Consider the following 22406-nt stretch of genomic DNA (forward strand, 5'->3'; position numbering starts at 1 on the left):
GAAAAACCAACAAGCGAACACACACAGGGAGATACACACACAGAGAGAGGTAAGAGGAGACGTCATGCAGGCGGCCGGCAGCAGCTAAGAAGAAATGAACAAAATGGCTAAAAAAAAAGAGGCAAAAGAAAATTTGTATTTCAACACAGTACGGGCTCATAATCGATGATCGCGATGGGTTACCATTTTCTTTGTTTGTTTTTACGGTTCTTGGCTTGATCCTTGATTGTATTTTTTTTTGCAATTTAAAGAAAAACCAGAATACAACGCCAAGCATTATAAACGGCATCTACCTACAGCGAAGGGAAAAATAAAAAAGAAACATACAAAAGTAACATCATGCAGTCAGTACGGCAAGCAAACGACGACAACGATCGTTTTACTGCAGCAGCACTGTATATACAGGCACGATGACAACTAACTATTTTTTTTAATTTCTTCATATTTTTTATTTTGTATGTGTATGTGTGTGTGTATTTAATATTGCTTTAATTCTATTAACGCGGTAGGGATGATGGAAGAAAATCATTGCTAAGAAAACAAGCAAATGCCATGCTACGATACGATTGAAATAGGAGGCTGTGATTTACTCACAAGAACGCACACACACACACATACACGCGTATATATAAAGGACAGCGCATCCTGTACTCGAAAGCTTTGGGTGTGCTAAGTTACGATTAGCAGGCAAAAGAAAAGAACCTGTGAATAGTAGTAGGCTTTGATCTTCGTCCGTCAAGTCTAGCTAGGCAGCATAAAGATGCGTCGATCGTCTTGCTGAAACGCAACCGAAACTAGAGACGTGGAGAAAGATCACTCATTTTCACTAACTCTCTCTTTCTCTCTCTTTCTCCTTTTCTCTCCTTGTCTCTCTCTCTCAAACTCTTTAAAAGATGAACTCTCCAACTATCGACAGTTGTAAGCAAAACGGGGGAAAAATTACACCTGGGGGCGAAAACAAATGGCGACAGAAGACACGGGCGATCGATCGGTTTTGGGAAGGACAAATTTATCGACTGAGTAGGGTATACTAAAGAAGACGAAGAAGACAAAATCACACGCACACACACGTTTAATGCAGGAACTAATTTTCTGTTCTATTCTCTACTCATGTCAGTGGGCGGGTCTTTTCATGGGAAGTTTTTCACAATTTTCCGACTCGAAGTTGTTTTTTTTTTGTTTTGTTTCGTTTACTTTTGTCTTGTGAACAGGTATGTATTTCCTTTGCGTTTGTTGGTCTTTTCGTTCTTATCAAACAAAATGATTTGCTGGATGGTCTCTACAAGACCGTAATATGATTGGATTTGGTTTTGATTGTTTTTTTTTGCAACTAACATGCATTGAAAAGAAGTAGGATAAAGAAAGGAGGTTTGATAAAATGTTATGCTTTTATTTTTCAAAACAATACGCTAGATAAAAACTATTGTATATTATATTTTATATATCTGTATATGGCAATGTTTGATTTTGCTTGAGTGTGTTGCTTTCCTTTCTCTTTTTTTTCTTTTTTTATTTAATTGTGGTGTACACCTTTTTACTTCCATTTTCTTTGCTTCTCCCAACCGAACTGATGTGTTTGTTTTTGTGAGTTATTTTAAGATTACAAAAAAAAGAAACTGGAAACGTTATGTACAAACTGGGAGTTCCGCTAGTGTGACTACTTACGAGTGTACTATTTCAGTAGCTATTTTATATTGCTATTTACGTAACGATACTAAGTAACAGCGATAGCAATGCAAAATAAGCAAAAAGAGAGGTAAAGGAATAAAGACCCTGATAATAGAGGTACAAAATGAAAACAAAATGGAGTAACTGGTTGTGTAAAAGATGATCAAAGACAAGTGTTTCAGCATCAGTACCGAAATTAAACTAAAATTTAATATTTTAAAGGAGAATAATCACTAGTCTGAAAGTACTAGCCTGGAATGTGTACCTTCTACGGGTGAAAGGACTGAATATTGTACAGCAAGAAAGAAACGGCATGTGGAGCGAGGCTGACGATCACACCTACAGCCCGCAATATGTGCAAATGCGAACTAAGTTTGTTGATGTTAAAATAAAACAAAAAATAATCAAGGAGGTAGATGTCTAGGTGATAATAATAGTAAGTGGTAATTACCGTGTACTTTTGTCTTATTCACAAAAAAAACTACTAAACTAAACCTACTGCTCAGACTTGGGCGCGACAGAATAAAAAAAATAAAATAAGAGGACACGCCTCTCTGTTCGCGAGTGAGTGATTGAGTGCTCAAGATATTGCATTTTAAATAATAAATCATACCTTAGTAGTAATGCTAACGAGCTAACACGATAAGATAGGCGATGACATTTTGTAAACGAAAGGTAGTACGAGATACGCATACGATTCAACGCGCGTGTTTTTGCAGCAGTCATGGAAATTAAATATCATCAAGTTGCGCTAAGTAACAAACACACTAAGGAAAGGCAGCATCACTACAATAGAGAGTGTACGAAGAGACGAGATGCTTTTGTTGGCTTCTCAATTAATTAGTGTTTCGTACGGGATCGGTGACTCTGTAATACGAGTGGACGTAACGATACGGGTCAATAGTACTACCGCATAACTCGCAACTCTAAATGGTATGTTAATTAAACGATATCAGCAGTAAATGAAAGATAAACGGTTTAAATGATATACTTCATAGAAGTAAGCGATAGCGCAAGAAGATAGCGAGATAGAAAAGATAGTGAGCGAGAAGAAGAGTGAGAGAAAATGGGAAACTAGTGTTAGCAGCAAATTTTTATTTTATATTGGATTATTTAAGCTATGCATACGCTCCTTCTCACCCCGATCCTGGATCGTTCAACAGAGATCTGGCGCTGGATAGGATAATGGTTTAAATAGAACTTTTAACACAATCTACCATTTTTACAGTATATAGTAAGTATATAAGTCTATGTGAAGTAAAAAACGCTAATAGTGTAAGAATATTTATAAAATCGAGCGTTTATGTATAAAGAAATGGCTTGCAAATGGAATGTTTTAGCGTGTTGGCAAATACACGCTGCATGGGAAATTTGGGAATTGTTTGCTTGTTTTGATTTGATTTTTCGTTTGGTAATAAACCAACTTATATAAGCTATATATATATTTAACTCCAAACTGGTGGAAGACTACATACGCGTTGGAAAATGAGAAAAATTGAGTGAGATATGTAACTGTAGCAGAGCAATAGATAAGGCACTAAAGTGGTGAAGAAGAAAAGAAAACAAATCCGGAAAAGATCAGAGTAGTGGCGGATAGTATTGCTAACGAGCTAGTAAAGATAGTTATTTTCTATTTTGATTTTTTGCATAGCTAGATAGGAAAGGAAAGATGATTCGAGTAGCGTTTATGATAGTGAAATAGATAAGGGCAACTAATTGAGGAGAGATGCGAGATAGAAATAAAATTATAACATAAAACGCTAACCTTTCACACACAAAGTCTTTCATTTCATTCTCATGGGTTTCCTATAGGTACATACATCCACATACACACATTTTGTATGTGCGCAAACGGACAGACAGACAGACACACACACACCCACACGCAGATTCTCTGTTTCGACTTCTGTTTGCATGTTCCTCTCTCAATCTGTCATCTGTCATCCATCCTTCTGATTTGATACATTCTTTGTTTAGTAGACGGGTGATTGTTTCTTCTTCATTTCGTGGCCGTTGCTGTGCAACCGATGAGCTAAAAAAGCCGGCTTCTCCGCTATGGTCGATGCAGCAGCATCAGCAGCAGTCGTAGCAGTTGCAAACAGGAGTAGTTTGTTTCTTTTGTTTTGTTTTATACACATCTTCCTTCTGTTCGTTGGTGTTTGGTCCGCAGTAATAACGCTAACTTTACTTATTATCCTTGGGCAGGAAGCTTGCGGCAGGCTCTTGGGACTTGGTTTTGGCTGCGGCAGGCTCATTTTCTGACAGCTTTTGTGTTTAACACATCCCAATCTCGTAAACTGAGTGAACGACTCTGTACCACTACTGATTTAATCACTGGATATAGAAGACTTCAGGTTTCGTTTCGTTTCATGTTCATTCTCAGTGTTGCCTTGCAAGTTGCCTGCGTGCCTGAGAGTAATCACTACAGTCAGGGTTCTAAGTGTTTCGAATAAGTTGTTTGTGCTTGTTCCGCTACTAATCTCTAGGTGTGTGATTTTGCTAGTGCTCCTCGCGTAGCGTTCTCAGCACAGCGTACCTTCGCTCTCTCACGTCTGTTGTTGGTTCTGGCATTGCGCAGAAATCGGCTCCAAACTCAATAAGTCGGTAAGGGGACGAGGGGAGGAAATGGAAAAGGGACATCAACGGGTCCCGTTCCTTGGGCCACACACGTGCACGACACGAGATGAACAGGTGGCGATGAACGTGTGAATGATAGCTATGGTGTGTACTGTAGTGGAGGTAGTGGTGGTGGTGGTGGTAGTAGTAATAGTGGCTGTAGTGGTGGTGGTGGTGATAGTACAAAAGGTAGCGCGAAGGGAACGAACGGAGGAGCTGTCGACGGGCTCTAGAAGAACTTCACATCCTTCATGTCCAGCTCACCGGGCCGGGACTTGTGGTATGTGTAGATATGTGTCATCAATGAGTTGCGCGAGCAGTAGACGCGCTCGCATATGATGCAACGGTACTCTTCCTGCCTTTCCGCGTGTTTGTCGGCGATATGCCGCTTCAGTGATGCTTTCGAACACAGCACTTTGCCACACAGCTGACATGAAAACAGTTTCTTAGGAGAGCAGCCTGCAATATACAAGACACACGAAAAACATTCCAAAAACTACCCAATTGAAGTTTGATGTTTGTTTTTTTTGTTTGTTTGTTTTGTAATGTTGTTGTTCTGTTACGTCAGGTTTGTTGTTTTTTTTGCGATTCGGTGAGTTTTGGGAAGATTTTAATCATTCATTTTGAATTTGTAGAGACAGACAACGAGGACAGTAGTGATGATGTAGTAGTAGAGAGACAGATCAGTGTCCAGAGGGTAAAGTTTTTTTTTGTGACAGAATGTGCGTGTGTTTGACACAGAGAAGGGAGAGAAAGAGACAGAGAGATTGATGCTGCTACGCTACGGATATGTTGTGTCTCGGTTGATTTATGTAGGCTGTGGGAAACGAACGGAATTTACTTATACGAAAACAGAAGGTTGTCAAAACTTTGCCCCACGTTCCAGCTGTCAAATTTGACAGCTGTCGTTATGTTGCAGTGGTAGTTGTTATTTGTAGCTGTCTATTTGTTCATTTGATAGTGGCTTTTTGTGCAAAATTATTGTGAAGATTCACATAGTGATGGAACCGAAACGAATTAAGGGACAGTGGAGGTAAGTGGGGGGGAAGACACTAGAAGATGAAAAAGTGTTGTTGATTTGTTGTAAGTATACGAAGAATGGTAGTACTCGTTACGGCACAAGATTCTACAGTGGCTTAGCAGTAGTGTCCGGGTGTATCGCCAAGATGGCCGTAATATGTAGAAGAAAGAGATAAACAGAGCGAGAAAGAGAAAGTGAGAGAGAGAGAGAGAGAAAGAGAGAAACATACAACAGAGAGGCGAGTGAAGAAAAGAAAAAGAGCAGAGATAGTAGATATGGAGTGACATATCGTTAAAGAGAACACTAAGAAGGTAGGCGAACTGCACTTTGAAAGGTGGCTCAAACGTCAGAGAACACAGTGGTGCGCCTATATATGGCCATTGTGAAAAGGCCTAACAAAAGTGTTAACATCAATCTAGTTCACGGAAAGGCCCTTATTGTTTTCGATTCCTACACATTATAGTTCCAACGTTGGATGCATACGCTGTGGATGAGCCGATAGCCGGGTTGAGCGCATAGCAGAAAGGAAGAAGCTTTTAATTTATTGTTTTCTTTAACACATTCGATGTTCGCTCTACTTAGCACGGTTTAAATTTGCACTTGCATGGCCATCTAGCGTTCTTCACACTGTGTGGAGTGGATTCACATTTTACGGATCATTTGGAAATTGGGTTTTAGATTTGGTTTCATTACCTTCTTACGCTCTAGCTCTAGGGCTGCCACTAATTCGTACACGTAGTGTTTCACCTGATATCGGTCTTTTTGGGGGGTATATAAATACATTTAGATCAAAGGCAAAACGGGATAACACAGAAAAATAAATGTATACACGTATAAAACAGGGATAAGCAATTGTAATAACACTAATTACTGGTACACGGTTCGACATTGACATAAAAGCCACACAACATTCAACTGAGTAACACAATCATATCATATCATATATATATATATAGATAATAAAAACACATTTAATAAAACCTTGCTAAAATGATGCGAAAATCATACAACACTGAAAACCATACCAACAAGTAGTAGTTGTAGTAGTAGTAGCGGTAGTAGTAGTAATCACGGTAACGGCGATGTAAAAACGGGAATCTTTTCCCACTCGAAATAAGTTATCAAAAACGTAAAAATAGAACCAAAACAAAGGAAACAATACATTCGTCTTGCGCGTCTTCAAACTCCCAACTTTGGCTTACCACAAAAATGGGGGCCCGCTTTGAAACTGTTCATAACTTTGTGCTGCTTTGTGGCTTGTAGTTAGTTGTTTGGTGTTTTTTTTTTGCTTCGTAATTTACACTATTTAATATATGATACCGTCGCATCAGTGGTAAAGAATAACGCTTTTCGAAATATTAGATACTGTTTTATTCAATTACTGATATTTGTGTTTTAACTGTGTTTTACAAGCTGTGGGGTTGTTCTGTGTGTGTAATGCACCGTGGAGAGCTCTTCTCTCCATCAATCATCCACTGTTGTTTCGTTTCGTTTGCATTCCTTCCTTTGCCCCTGTTGGCTATAAAACAAAACGGTTTCCCTTTTTCTTGCTTCTTGCTACTCGTTTTGCCACCTTCGGGTATCTTGTTTTGTTGCTCATTTAGTCAACACATAGTTTTGTTTGTTTGTTTTTTTTTACGTAAATGTTATGCAATTGTGTATTGCAGAAGAAGTACAGCTTAAGTTTTCCTGTGGCCCTATTTTCTATAATGACGCCGATCCTGGTTTTTGTAGTGCTTTATTCATTTCTCTTCTTCTGTTTCATGTTTGTTTGTTTGCTTATTTGTTTATTACATTAGGTTGAGAGTTTTCTGTTTATTAGTACCATGTAAGATTTGTGTCTAATGTTGTAATGTTTCGTTTACTGCTTGCTTTGTTTGATTTGAATTGTTTGCTTCATAGTTTGTTTGTTTTTTTTTTTACATTCCATACTAATCCATCATGTTTGTTATTATAGGATGCTATTTTAATCGGGTTGCGCTGGCACGCTTTCGTTCTGTGTTTTGCATACTGTTACAGACGTGTTCGTGTTTTGCTTGTTTGTTTTGAACACACATGAAATAAAGTTTTGCTAAGCTGTTTGTTTACCTTCGTTTGTTTTGTCTGTTTTCTGTTGTTTGTGTCTGTGTGTTCATCAACGTCTTACTTATTTAACGGATCAACTTAAGCACAAAAATGCAATAAGCAGACTCTGCTTCATTATGCCACCGCACTTATGGGAAAGGTTATACCTTACCCAATTGTCTTACAAATTTATATTCACGTTGCTCATTTGTAGTAGATTTAGTTTTGTTTTCTTCTTCATATTGTTGTTACAATATTTTTATTGTTTTGCTATGCGAGCGGCCATTTTATGTTGTATCGTTGCGTTTCTGCACGAATCGATTTGATTTGCCGTTTTTCTATTTTCCATGTTCAGTGAAGTTTGTTCCATGTGGTTGAGACTTTGCAATAGGTTTTTGTTTTTAGGGAAGCGTTCGTATCAGATTTGTAGTTTCACTTTGCACAATTTATAAGACAACAAAGTTCACAATTTTCGTTTTACGAATTTTGCACGTAATTTTTTCTTTTGTATTCTTTCTTCACCTGTCCCAGTTGTCCATACTTTTTCGTTTGCTCATTTTCTGCCGAGCAGCAAAAAATAAATTAAATAAACATACGGTGAACGTAATAAATAAAACAAAAATAAACTCTCTCTCGAAAAAAGCATTTGCCAGATAATTAAATTATATTTAAAAACAAATATTTTGCTAATTTTGGTTTTACTTTCCGCTATCTCTCTTTCGCTTTCTTATTCGTTTTTCTTTTTTTTGTATGCATATTTGTTTGTTTTTCTCCAACTTTTTTTTTGTTACTTACTGCACATTCGCACAATTTTGCACACATTGTTTCGAAACGAAAAAATTAAATATTCAGACTTATGTTTTGCGTTTACACTTTTAAGCTTCTCCCGCCCGTAACGTGTTATGCGGGATGGGGCAAAAACCTTTTTGTTTACACATTACGAATTTCCTTAGCGTAACGGTGTGTGGGGAGCATTGATGCCAATTCAAAAATATTATTAAATTTCAGTCTTTTAGACAATCACAAATAGGTTTTTTTTTGTTTCTCTTGTGTGCGTGTGTGTTCTGCTCTCTTTTCCCTTTTTATTTAAATTTTAATGTAATTTTCTTAATTTTTGTGTGCTTTAGCGCTTGGTGTTGCACGCTTCACATTAGCCAACAATTCTTTTTATCTTTGTAAACGTTTGCATCGTTTTTAAATGTTAAATTTTGTTTTCTTATTTTTTCCGCTTCGTTTGTTTACACTGCATAATGTAATTTTGCGGTGGAAAATTTTGGAAAATCGTTAATGCTTTCTTAACGCTACAAAAAGTCTACAAAATAAATCACACATGCACCTGCACGCACGCACATCAATCTACAAATGCAAAGTTGCTCGTTTCTCGTCCAAATGGTTTTTCATTTGTTTTTGTATAGCCCCAAATATATCATCTTATTGTTACCTCGTCCCTCGCGAGTTGGGGAGTTGGGGGGTTTCTTTTGTTTTGTTTTGTGCTCTAGCTCACAAAAATATCGTTCTAAGTGAATCACACTGAAACAAACAGCTCTCACTTGTTTTTTGCACGCCCTTTTCATCCATACCCAATAAAATACAACACTGAGCCACAAAGGTTGGAACATTTCTCCATTCGCCTAATGTTTTGTTGTTTTGTTTTTTTACACTTGTTACAATTTTCGATTCATCGTGTTTCTCTTACCGAAAAAGCACTGTTAACGTTATTGGAGCCCAAACAAAATAGCCTTGTTGTGTAATACTAAATCAGTTTTGGTAACTTTTTCGTCGCAATCGATAATAATTTGTCTTTTTAAACCCTCTCCCATGGTTGTGCGTTGCATCCATATGCTTCACTGCTTTACTAATGAAATATTACAATTTTCTTTTTTTAAGATTCGTACTTCAACCATATATCGCTTGTTTTGTTTTTCTTTGTTCACTGCAAACAATTCCAGTTTTGCGTGCAAAAATTCCATTTTCCCCTCATCTTGCCTTGTTTCGCTTTTGTGTCTCCAAATGTTTCATTTTTTTTTGGTGTCCAAATACGGTATGCGCGTGTGTGAACCATACGCACACAATAATTTATACTCGATTTAGAATCTAATCAGTCATATTGTAACTTGCAGGCCGCAATCTAAGATTTCTTCTTCAATTATCTATAATTTTTTCTTTGCATTATTGAGTGGCTTTTTTCATTTCCGTTTCTTTTTTGTTTATGTTGCCATTTTTTGCTATTTACTTTTTACATTGCGATGCGATCGCACATACACTTTTCATTCAGCACTAGTGAGAAAGTGTCAGACAAACGTATCCTTTTTTTCCCATTCCGTGTGTGCGTATGTGTGTATTCATTTATGACCGAGTCGCTCACATTGTGTTTTGTGTTTTTGTGTGGTGAAATATTCTTGCGGCCCTTTTTCTTTGCTTTGCCAAAGCCTTGTCGTTCATTAAATTATTTACCAACAATAAGCCAATGAAACAACTTTCTCTATTCCGATACGATGAACAAATCGGCAAATGAATCGCTAGTTAAGAAATATACCGACACACAATATATAAAACATATACATTAGTATGTGCCGATGCACTATTGCGTAGCACTAAAAAAAAAGAAGAACAAAGTTCAAAGGCAACAGATTGTAATCGAATATCGACTTAAGCGGAACAAAAAAGCGGCTCAAAAAAAAGGGTAGTACAAGTTAAGTTATCTCATTATAATGTTTACGGTATAATGCTTATAAAAGAAAAACTTCTCATTTAAACTTAACATTCATCGTTGTAACGTTGTCGGCAGTTAAAAAACAACAGGTAAATAAAAAAACCTTTCCCCTTTTCTCTCTCTCCTGTTTTTCTCTTCCATTCTAGCTCTTTCTCTCTCTCTCTATCTCTTCTCTCGTTTTTCTTTACAGATGCAGTTTTTGCATTTTTGTTATGCTGCACACACACAGAGTAGCATATTTTTTTCCTAACTTAAGCACTAAAACATGGGATTTCATTTAGTTCATCTCGATTACACGATAAATCAGTATAGTAAAGGTGTAGTAATTAACAATAATCGTAATAATAATTATAATGGAAGAGTGGCAGCATGATGCAGTTCATTTGATTGCCCTAAAAGCAAAAAAATACCCCTTTACCTAATTAGGGGATGTGTATTGACGACGTTTTATATATTTAAAGATAAAAAAACAGACTAAACCTTCTCAAACAAAACTCTTGGCTTTCGTCGAACAAAGTGTTGTATGTCGATTTAACTATGCACAACAAAGATTCTTGGTTTCATACAGCAGTAGCATAGCGTCTGGGTGTGGTGTTGTTTAGATGTTTTCTCACTAATAATATTGAGAGTATCGCCTGTACCACCATGTACCAAACACTGCAAAGCTATTTTAAAAGTTAGATAATGATGATATAGATGTCGATGTATGAGTTTGTGTGATTTGTGCAGTTAAATATTACAAGAAAAAAAATCGAATTCAACAACTATTCTGCTCGCGCAATTTGCCGTAACGTCCTTACTGTTTGCTTTCTTTGTTCACGACTTTAAGTTGCACAAGGTAAATAATTTACACTAATCGATTTTAGCGCCCTAATTATATCCACGAAAATTATTAGAGAAAAAATAAACAAATCAATTAACCAAAATGGTAATAAAGGATGAAAATCAGTCTTCACAATAATTTCACGTACAGTCAAAAGTATACACTAATGCGTGTGTGGGTTTTGTTTTGTTTTTAAACCGAAAATACAAACTTTGGTTTCCTTTCCTTTCACTATTTTTTTCTTCTGTTACTTCCCATTTCAATACAACAAAATAAAGAATTTCGCTAGATTAGAATAATTTATGCATTGATGCGCGATTGATCAATTGCACGATCGCAACTAAAAAAACACATGACCAGAATGACCAAAGAAAGGAAGAAAATTGCGGGTCGCCAACACCCGTTGCTTCCTTCACTCCCAGAAAGGACAATTTGTTTGTTGTAATTTTTTTGTTTTGATTTCATTTGTTACTCAAAGCGTTACTAAAGGATAATGTTTCCCCATTCTGTTTTCGCTAGCCGGTCGATTTTCGATCAACCAAAGTGACAATCATTAATTAGCAAAGAAAAGGATACAAGATCTACGTGCTTAACTTAACAGGCTAGTAAGAATACGCGTAATAAATGTATGTATAGGTTCAACAAAACAAAAAAAATAATATGGAGTATATGTATGTATATAAATCAACTATTAAAAATAAACATAATCGCGCAAATTGCTTCGTACTAACCTAAACACTTCGTGTGCACGGCCTTATTACACGGACAGAACTCGGTCCGAAGAGGGAAGGGAAGGAGAGAAGGGATGGTAGCCTCATTTAGATTCATGCTTCATAGCGATAAATTATGGTTTTCCCTAACTGAAAAGTTTTCGTTTGTTTTTTTTTTCTAGATAATAAATAAGTTTAAATCAGCACAGCAAAAGTGTAAATTTCAGATCATATTTTACCTAACTATAATCACACATTTTCTTCAATGTGTTACGATTAATTTTGACGGTTAGAATTTTTTCCTCATGCAACAACCGAAATATAATATATTTCAGTTACTTTGCTTTTACAAAACTGTTTTGGTTGATGAATCTATAAAAAGGATAACATAGAAGGGTTTAGAAATAGTGATGGGTTTTCCACAGATCGATCCGGATGGGAGTCGATTCCGAACTTCAAGGTGCAAGTGGGTTTAGCAGGTTCACCATAGATCCGACAGCTCCGTGGAGATGTATGAGTTTCCAGTCTAAAGCTTTGCTGAATCGGATCGTTGAACCTACTGACACTGAACCGCTTCTAACTGCTCTCGGATCGCTCCGATGGTTTAAAGGGTCGGGTTGAAAGAAAGGGAGAGGGAAAGGAATTGGAGTGTACTTAACTAATCCTACCACTAAGGATCTCAGCTTTGTGTAGTGAATCGGTGCATTCAATCGCATTTCTCTCGATGGCAATTAAGGGACAGAGAAAGGGAGTGAGAGCGAGTGTTACACCTCAGATGAAAATAGAGAGAGAAAGAGAGAGAAAAAGAAAGAAAGATACAGAGGAAAAGCTTTTGCATCCGCTTTCTTCGGGGGTTTTTGTTTTTGTTTAACACATTCGCGCACACACACAGACACACATACGCATACATCTTTCGAACGTGAGATGGTATTTCCCTTTCCGTTTTTTTTAGATGCATTATAGATTAAAGTTTCTTTTTTTCTGTTTTCCATTTTTCCTCTTGCTTAGCTTTTCTCGGTTACTTAGTGAACGGTTGCGCACGTGGAAGGAAGAGTTGTCGGGGGGGTGTTTTTTTTGTTTTGTTTTGTTCTGTGTTTTCGTGTGCTTTAGCAGTCTGCTGCAGACCAACAACACGTGCGAAACCGCCGGCTTGGTCCTATTTACATGTATTCGAGCTTGGTCGCGACACTATGCTTGATATCACAGTCGGTACCGCCGGCATTGTTGTTCAGCAGCTCGTGATGGGCGGCACCGGTCGCGGCCGCAACGGCAGCCGCCGCAGCCGCCGCCGCCGTACCGTGATGGAGCGGGCTGGCCGCACCGCCCCCGCCCCCAACCGCGGCCGCAACTGCCGCGAACGGATGCTGACCGTGCAGGTGCGCATGGTGATGGTGGTGCAGGATCTTCTGCCGGCGATGGTAAATGCTCTTGTGATTGTTCAAGCTGTTCAGCGTACGGAACACCTTGTGGCACAGGTTGCAGACCGCATTGTTCAGCGGCTGCAGGTGCTGCTGCTCCTTGTGCCGCTTGAGCGTCAGCTTCGTGCTCAGCAGCTTGCCGCACACGTCGCACCGATGGCAGGCCGCCAACGGTAGCGGCAACGAGAGCCGGTTGATACCGTGGCCCCCGTGACCACCGTGCCCACCGTGGCCACCGTGCCCTCCATCCGGTGGGGAGGCGGAGCGCTGGGATGCCATGCTTGCCGCCATGCTCATGCCTGCCAAGTGGTGTGCCCATCCAGCCAAGCCACGTGTGTAAGTGCGCGCAACGGCGATCGCGTAAGTACGTAAGTGACACCGCAGCGCACACAAACATACGAGCGCGCGCGGGCGCGATTAGTGAGTAGGTAGGTGGTGTTGGTAGTTGGCAGTAGTAGGGTAGTACAAGGGACGTACCGCACATTACATTACACCGAGTAGGTTGGTTGTTGCGCCCCCCAGTGGAACAGAAGGTGTGTGTCCGCGCGCATTTTAACGTGAACGTACCGTGCATATATCGAGTGAGATTCGACCGATAAGCAGCACCGGGAAAAAGAAAAGAGAGACAATAGTGACTTACTGTTTTTGCGTTGCTTTTTTGGTTTTTGGCGTTTGTTGATTTTTTTTTTTTGGTTTTCAAATTTTAGCTTAGTTTTTTGCGATCTAATTCGGTTTTTTTGTGGTTGTTGTTGTTGCCATTTTCGATACGATCATCGATATGATCGATTGTTTTAGTGAATAAAAAAACATGAATATGCCTACGGTAGGGTTATAAGGTTAGAATGAATATATTCATCATACAAAAAGGGGGGGGGCATACACTTATTGAACTCTATCTTTCAAGCAAACTATCGACTTTTTTGATTTTTTTGAGGGGGGTTTAATTTTGTTTCAAGCCTTTTCGATAATGGTTGTAAAAAATTTGAAAATTTTGAATTTTGCTTCCGAGTCATCGGGTATGACTTTTCTTGTTTGATGTTTCTGTTTCAATTTGCATCTTTAGGGCCACATTTTTTAGGCTCCCGGTTTTTTTTGGTGGGGTTTGGTGCCGATTTGGTTTCTGATTTTTGAGGGGGGGATCGATCATTTTGCGTGTGGAGATAGGGAAACACGTTCAACAACAAAGTACGGTAGGGAAAGAAAAGAGAAAATCCAAAACAAAACAGAAATTACAAAAATATATGCAGAAAATACATGGCCGAATGCGTGCGTGAATTGTTTGCCAATCGGGAGTTGGGAAGTTGTTGGACATTTTGTTTGAACGTTTGTTTGAACGTTTGTTTGTTTTTTTGGTTAACATATACGATTGCTATTATATTTTCCATTTTTCAAATAGTTATCAGCATCCATGAAATAGTGAACAACAAAAAAAAGGGAGAGGGTGAAAGTGAGAAGGGTAATAATTAAAAAAAAGAAGTAAACACATAGAACACATTGACGGTAAGGTAGAGTTATGAACCAATTTTTGCTGTTGTTGTTTCGCTCTGTTCTCGGAGGGGGAAACTACGGACCAGGGATGAGGGAAGGGTTTGGAATGAAGGGGGTTGTTTTTGTGGATGAAAATTTGAAAAGGATTTTTCCTGTGTTTCTTATAATTTTTCTCTTTTGCATCGGTTTGGGAAACCTTGGAATTTCCCGTAAAGGTGGTAGTCCTTTCATGGGATAAGTAGTACGATTAATGAAAGCTATACAACGTGAGAGCATGTTCAGGGTGTGTGGATAAAACTAAATATGTATGGAGGCAATTGGCACCATCAATTTTCCATGTCTAAAATGTCTTTGAAAAAAGTTGATCATTGGTGTTGGTATCAGTGGCATGTACTTGAAATTTCAAAAGCATATTCAATGCTCCTTGCAAAAACTTGTATCCTTTTTAGCCGTATTAGACGACTATGCTGCCATTGTTAAATCAGTTTTTTTCTTTTTGTTTTAGGTAATTGGGCAAATGCTCATACTATTTTTGTATGTTTTCTCCTTCTTTTATGATTTTAAGTGCCGCCTCGCTTCATCCTCCTCTTTCTCTGTTGGAGTCAAAATGTTATGAATTTTTAAAATTGCAATGCAAATTGTTCGATAGCAAAATAGCGAGGAAGTGAGTAAGAGAAAGAGGAGAGCACATAGATTTGCATTTATGAGGTGTGGTTATCATACACACAGACGATAAAAGAACCCCCTTTTGAACGGGGGAAAATATTTGCTAAATCGAACAACGATGTGTGCTTGGGGGCGTAAAGAACAATGTTATGCAAAAACAAATCTGGCACACCCAACACATGGGGAAATTGTTCTCACCTATTTCCCCCGAAAATGTCTCTGAACGGTGCCTGAGAGTGGAAAAACGAGTATCGCAGTTACTATTATTCGCTGCATTCACATTGTGTTATTTTCACTTCTTAACCATATGATATGGCTAATATGAATGATGCAACTAATGGATGGAAAGGAGATGGGGTAGGGATTGGGGGAAAGTTTGAGGAGCCAAACGGGGAGCTAGGAAAAAATTGGGCATTTTAAATGGGTATTACGTGTAGAAACAAAAAATAACAAAGAAAATAAAACAAAAAAATCTAACGGCCAATAGTTTGTTTACGATGCTAGGCTTAACAGAAATGTACAAGAAAACCTTCCCTTTTTGTTTGTTTGTTTTTTTTTTGTTTGTTGTTGTTGCTTAATATTGTTTCTTCTTCCACAACATTAGTCTTGTTTTTTTTTCTTCCCGGTAGTAGTTCGAATGGAAGGAACTAACCAAAAAAATACACGAAAAAAATGTATATTAAACGAAAGTTAATCAGACTCGGTACACCATGAGAGGAAAAACAAACGTCGTCTGTTGCTTCTATCCATTAGCTTTCCAAATTGTTTCTTTTTTTTTTGTTTGTTTTCTGTTTGTTTTCGACATTATGATTGTAGGTTATGATTGTGATGAGTGGTGGTTCAACAAACGGGAATAAATCAATCCGATTAATTTAGCAAGCCTAATGTAGCAGAAAGTCACTATTGTGTCTCTAATTTCTTATTTCCAATGTTCATAAATACATAAAACAGAAAAGAAAACCAATCAATGATTCACCGCCCGCGGAACGGTGGCCATTTTAGACGGCGGCGGCGTCGTTGTTGCTATTGTTTTCCAATTGATTCCAATCGAACCCATTTTGAATTTTTCTTCTCTTTTTTTCTCCCTCTCTCTTTCACTCTCTCTCTCTGTCGTTTTCGAGTTTATAAGAAAATAATTTTGGTTCGAATTTTAGTTGTTTTTTTTGCGCGGTGTCTTATCGGTGTCCTGGGTATGTGTGAGCGTGTGGTTGTGTTTGAGTGTGTGTGTGTGGTTTGGTTAGTTATTGAATGAAACTTTCCATTAGTGGTAACAAAAACACATCCAACATTAAAATAAAACGCACCCGATTCTTTTGTTGTTGTGATTGATTGAATAGTGCGCAAGATGATAGTTATTTTGTACTTTTGTCTAATCCCAATTTAGCGGTGTTTATGTTTTGTGGTTGTATTGGTTTGGTTATCGTTTTTGATTTCCCTTAGCTTCTCTCACTTTCGCTCGCTTTTTCCTGTTCCCCGATTCATTCTCTTCCTTCTCTGTACAAAGTAAGCCGATAAATTCTCTTTTCATGCAATAACAAATGCTTAAATCATTACTATGCTTAGAACATAAATCTCCATATTATTTTGTTCGTCCTTTATGTAATTGGGTCGATTACTTTACATCTAAGAAATTAATATCTGTTCTTCTTTCTTTAAAGTAGTGTAATGTTTTCTCTTCTTCATATTCTTTTCTTCTTCTTCTTCTTCTTCTATTTTTTCTTCATCATAAGAGAGCATACAGTACTAATTCGTTGTATAATGGGCAGAACTTTCAACGAGAACGATCAACACGATCAGCTGTCAATGCAGTGGTCTTGCTTGTGTTTAACTCCTTTTCCAACTATGTTTTTTTCCTTCTTTCATCTGGTGATGTTTCGTACTATTAGGGACACTTCAATCTATTCGCACTTCGTCCACCAACAGACACCGGGACGGTACATTTGCCATATTATTCACTGTGCTACGCATTTTAGTTGAGCCTTTGCTTGCCGGACCAAAACAAGAAAATAAAAAAACCCATTCCTGTTACTCGTTACGCGTTACACGATTAAAAGTAACCACCTGGACGATTCGGTCCGATTGGACTGCCGGGCATGGTGGTCGCTGAATGGTGATGGGCCGACGGATGCGATCCACCACCGGACGCATTTCCACCGGAAGACGACTGTGATGTGGGTGGCATTGGGACATTGGTGGACATCGGTGACGGGGGGCTACCGCCACTGTTACCGGCACCGTTACCGCCTCCGATCGCGAGCTGTACGAGCTTTTTGTCGTCTTTGGCGTACTTCATGTTTCTGTGATAGATACTCTTGTGATTCCGGAGACTATTCAAGGAACTGTACACCCGCTTGCAGATATTGCAGACCGGCTCTTTAGTCGGACGCATGTGAACGTTCTGTATGTGGCGTCTCAGGCGCGTAAGCGATGACAGATTTTTGTTACACGGATCGCACCGGAAATCTTCACCTAACACTGATGAGATGGGATATGATGATGATGGTGGTAGTTGTGGTGGTGGTGGTGGTGTGATAGTAGCATTTAGCAGTTCGACGGAATTGACAGCGTACGTGTTCGATTGTAGCGATTTTGTCGTCAGGCGCCCTGACGACGGAAGAGTCCATAAAGAGAGGTGCAACATAATTAGAGCTTCACGTAGTTATCAACGAAACGGGAAGTTGATCGAGGGTGGGAGGCATTGGTGTTTCGTTCTCGACAAACACAAAAGTTCCAAAACAAAGCAAAAAAAAAAGAAAACACAAAAAGAAAAGGGATAATAAACCGGTACATCCCTGATGATGAAATGGGAGGGATACGTTAGAAACGGGAATGGGAGTGGAGTGGACGAAGGATGAAAGAAAATCATGAAGCGATAATTAAATCTTTTGTTTCCTTATGCGGATCCCATTTCCACTTCCGCACTGGGTGGTGGTCTATTAGCAAACATGGGTAGTAGTACCTTCACCGGGAACTGTTTATTTTGGGTGTCTAATGTATTGCAAGTTTCGTAGTGTGTGATGGCTTTTTTCCCCGTATAACAAAATTCAACTAGTATAAAAAATACAAACGATGGAGAAGGGCTAGGGTCACTTTTTGTTCAGAAATTAAGAAACCCGGAGAAGGAATGATACAACTGTGTGAATATAGGGATACTGTACATTGGGAACAGGGGATCTCTAGACTAGACGACTGAAGAAGAGAATGTGACGATGAGGATGGCTGCCGGTAAGGGGAGATATACAGTCAGCGTACGCGTCGAAATTTGAATATTTGAGATATAAGAAATAAGAAGTTAATGTTTACAGTCCAAAGCGTAAACATATCTTCATACAACGATTTGCAAATCAGTTTCCAGAAATCCTCAAAATCCTGCCAATCTAATTGATTTGATTGTTCAACTGTTTTTAAACTATATTTTGGAAATTTTTCGGTTTCAATATAAAATAGATATCATGTTGGTTTATAGACAAAATACTGCCAATTATCCATAAACAATTTTGCGCTCATCTTGTAATATTTCGATTTTTTTCGAAATTTTTTTAAGACCTGTAATTTATTGTTTTTGGCTGTAAATTAAATGTATATCCTTTTTAACAAGAGTCAAAGAGAAAAACATCGAGGCTTTCCAAAGCATTGCCAATGTTTCGAGTATTATCCTTTAACAAAAAAATTAACGAATATTGCTCATATTTTTTAACTTCTGAGTGTATATCTCCCCCTACCGTTACGGCAATTATGTTACACACTATTCGCAATCCTTGCAACATCAATACCAATATAGTACACGTGACAGGAATCGAGTGTCGAAAATGCAAACATACTAATAAGTGTACGGCTCAAAGCTTGTACTAAACGAGATCGAACGCTTGTAGCAAAGGGGCACAAACATTTTCAAACTCCCCCGGCGAGGTGAAGTTATTGAACGGACAGCATATTACTGCAATATCGAAAAACATGGTTGTATCAATATTAATAAATATTAATGAAACTTTTTTCGCCGATGAAACATTCCTAGTGGTGGTAATTTTTTTAGAACATCCATTACAACAACAATGTACATCCAAAATGGATGCAGCAAACATACAAAAAATGGCGCGATGGTGGGGTACAAACAAGTTTGGGCTCCCAGAACTTGGGAGGGCTTTAATGGGAAGGAAAAGTATATGATTGTTGGGTTTGCACAATTCATGTGCATAGGGAGCTGCCAATGTTGTATCTTATCATCCAAAGGAGGTAACGCTTTTATCTCCCTCTTACTTTGAGGACGGTTTTGTGATTGGTTCTGTTTCGTAATAATTGATTGGGTTCGTTTGAAAGTTCGATCGTTGGAAATGTACGCACTCCACCGTTTGCTTACTCTTCTCCATTATATAAAGCAACTTTCTCCAAAGCTTCTTAAGTTTAACAGCATCGTGTAAGAACTACGTACTAATATTTACAGTAATTGTGTATGTGTTTGTACAATGGGCGTTTTGGTTTGGTTGTTTAATTTTACGTCCAGTATTGTTTTATCACATTTTGATGATCCCTTTTCAGTCACCTCAGCATTCATGTCATTGAGAAATCAATGGGAAGTTATTGATCAAGAAAGATTGAACATATTTTTGATGATTTTTTTAAGTACGATGTCCGAATTTCTACTTTCCGAATTTCTATTCCTATCACTTGACATGTTTATGCTGATCGACTTTTTTTAGGAACAATTTCGCAGATTAACAATTTTGCTCTGTTTTTCGTGTGTGCCATTGTACATACACCATTAGATACGTAATTAACGTATCGTAAATTTGTTTTTTTTTTAATAATACCTTATACATAGCAGTTTTCCAATGTCTCCACCCATATCTTTGTACAATTGAATTATATGTTTAATTTGTGGAATAATTTGGCACCCATTTGGTTCTTACTGTTTTAAAGGGTTTTTGGTGTTTTGTTTTGTTTGTTTGTTGGTTTTAATATCCGATAATTATCTCCCCAAAAACGTACTAATATTGTCTTGCTGCTTATTATTATAGAGTAAAGTTTTGGTTTTTTGTTTGTTTTTGTATTATAGCATCCTGATTTGTTACTAAGGTTAATTTTCCGTGTCCGAGGAACAGCCATAATCTTAACGTAAACTAAATAAAATAATAATTACAATAATAATAACCATTTTATATATAGCGTAGAGATGCATTATCCAAACCTCTAGATATTTTGTACAGAGTTTTGTCTGCTGATTTGGCTCATGTTACTTTTTACTTCTATTTTGTTGGTTCGTTTTGTTTGTTTCTGTTTTGTGTTTGTTTGGTCCGTTTTGTACGTTGTTTCTAGTAGCTCAATCCAATTCGGTTGGTTTGGTTTTTTTTCCAAAACAAAAACCAAATATTTTGATTTTGTTATCGTTTGTTTGTTCTTATTTTTTCGTTTTACAATTTGCGGGCACCAACAGTTGATAAAAGTTATGCAAAAAAACAAATTCGAAAGTACTTATTTTCGACTGACTGACAGCAGTATTGGTAAAAAAAAAAGTTTGCAGTAAAAGTAATAGTAACAGTGGCAGCCGTATTGGTAATAGTGGCAAAAGATGTAGCAGTAGTAATAATAGAGGTAGTAGTAGTAGTAGTAATAGTGGTAGCAGTTAAAGGTTTAGTGGTTTAGTATCGTAGTGGTAGCGGTGAGAGTAAGTAAGTAAGTTGTGTAGTAGGGAGCAGTAATATAGTAACATAGTAAGACAGTACCGTAAACAGAACGTCACAAAGTGTGTATCGTGTGTCGTTAAACAGGGTGTTTTCTTCTCTAAAGTAGATATGAAACATGAAATTTCCAATGTCCAAATAAAACACGTTCACTTTTATTTAAAATAAAAAAAAACAAAGAAGAAAGAATGCAGCATTGTAGTTTTTTGTGTTTGATTATTAAATGGAATGGAATGAATATTAAACATTTAGAGGCTTTGAGCATAGTTTGATTTTTGACAACTTAAAACACACAACAACGACGTATAAACACGATCAAACACGTAATATTATACCAAACAACAGTTATACATTCTTACACTAGTCAAAACCAAAAAACGAAAAGAAAAACGAAACTTCCGAAACAGCACACAACTTATGAAGAAAAGCAAACATGAGTACAATACAAAAATGGATCATTGATTTGGACAAAAAACACAACAACGAAAAATAACAAAAAAATACACATTTGCTACCGTTTATGATAGCAAGATATGTCTTTTAAAATTAATGCGTTAGTTTGCACTTCACGTTATGTAAATGTGTTTGTATTATAATACCAATTAAGCGCTTTTCGTTTGTTAGTCGCTCTAACTCTTCTTGTTTGAATGTGTGCACAATTTGGCATTTGCACATCACAACATATTTTCTACATTTTGTTGCTCAAGATATCATTTTCACTGATAAAAACGCGGTAAATTTTTGTGTCGTTATAATTGAAGAATTGTGCCAAAGCACATCGTAGAAATCAGAAAAACCTTCAGTTGAAGAATTTTGAAACAAAAGCAAACAATATCTACTACAAAATACCCATATTGCTGATGCTTTGCAGTACGTTCTGTAAAGCAATTCAAAGTAAATAGTAAATAATTTTCAATACAATCTATTACAGATGTAATTTCGTTTGGTTTCGTTTTGTCAGACAAATATTTTGCCATCTGTTTTCTTTTTTCAGTTGTTTTTTGTTTGTTTTGTTCAGCAGTTCAAAGTTGTGTAAGTTTAGTGGTAAGGGTAGATAACGTTAAAAGCATTTACCGGTTATTAGTAAGAAAAAAGTAGGAAGAAAATATGGAATTGGAAAACTAATTTCGTTTCTTCAGGATGTGTTTCAGATCATGAACAGATCACACAACTTTTGAGCGAAGAAATTTTAGGCTGATTTACAGGATTTGTTTTTACTCTAACCTTTAATGTGTTTTGATTAACGATTTTTGATTTTTTGAACAAAAACACAAAAAATTTAACAAAATAGAAAATGAAACAAACAGCTTGTCATTCATTGAAATGTGTTTTTGATTCTTCATTTACTTCTTTTTTAATTGCTGTAGGTTTAGTTGTTGTTGTCGAGTTTCAAACAATCTGAAACGGTGTTTGGTGGTTAAATTTGGTTTTGTTTGATTTTTGAAAATTCACACAAAAAGTCCATATTTTCCCGCTGTTTTTTTTTTTGCACATTATTAGCAAAAGTTACCAAGAGGATATTTGATATATATGTTCAGAGT

The 22406-nt window shown here is 37.4% G+C and overlaps 1 protein-coding gene across 13 annotated transcripts in view; it reads right to left on the bottom strand.

Moving 5' to 3' along the window:
- LOC125764409 (broad-complex core protein) overlaps positions 1-22406 on the bottom strand; it is a 108679-nt gene that overhangs the window by 11142 nt on the left and 75131 nt on the right. For 10 of the 13 annotated variants that reach the window (XM_049428621.1, XM_049428623.1, XM_049428622.1 and 7 more), the window contains one exon: positions 7151-13332. The exons of 1 other annotated variant lie outside the window; for it this stretch is intronic. In XM_049428621.1, coding sequence (XP_049284578.1) covers positions 12776-13332 — 557 coding nt within the window. In that variant the 3' untranslated portion in view covers positions 7151-12775. Of the gene's footprint in view, positions 1-3905; positions 4744-7150; positions 13333-14673; positions 17663-22406 lie in introns of those variants that run through there. 2 more of the 13 variants (XM_049428632.1, XM_049428631.1) reach the window with 2 other exon arrangements.

The sequence above is a fragment of the Anopheles funestus genome, chromosome 2RL (genome assembly GCF_943734845.2).
Source record: "Anopheles funestus chromosome 2RL, idAnoFuneDA-416_04, whole genome shotgun sequence".
NCBI lineage: Eukaryota > Metazoa > Arthropoda > Insecta > Diptera > Culicidae > Anopheles > Anopheles funestus.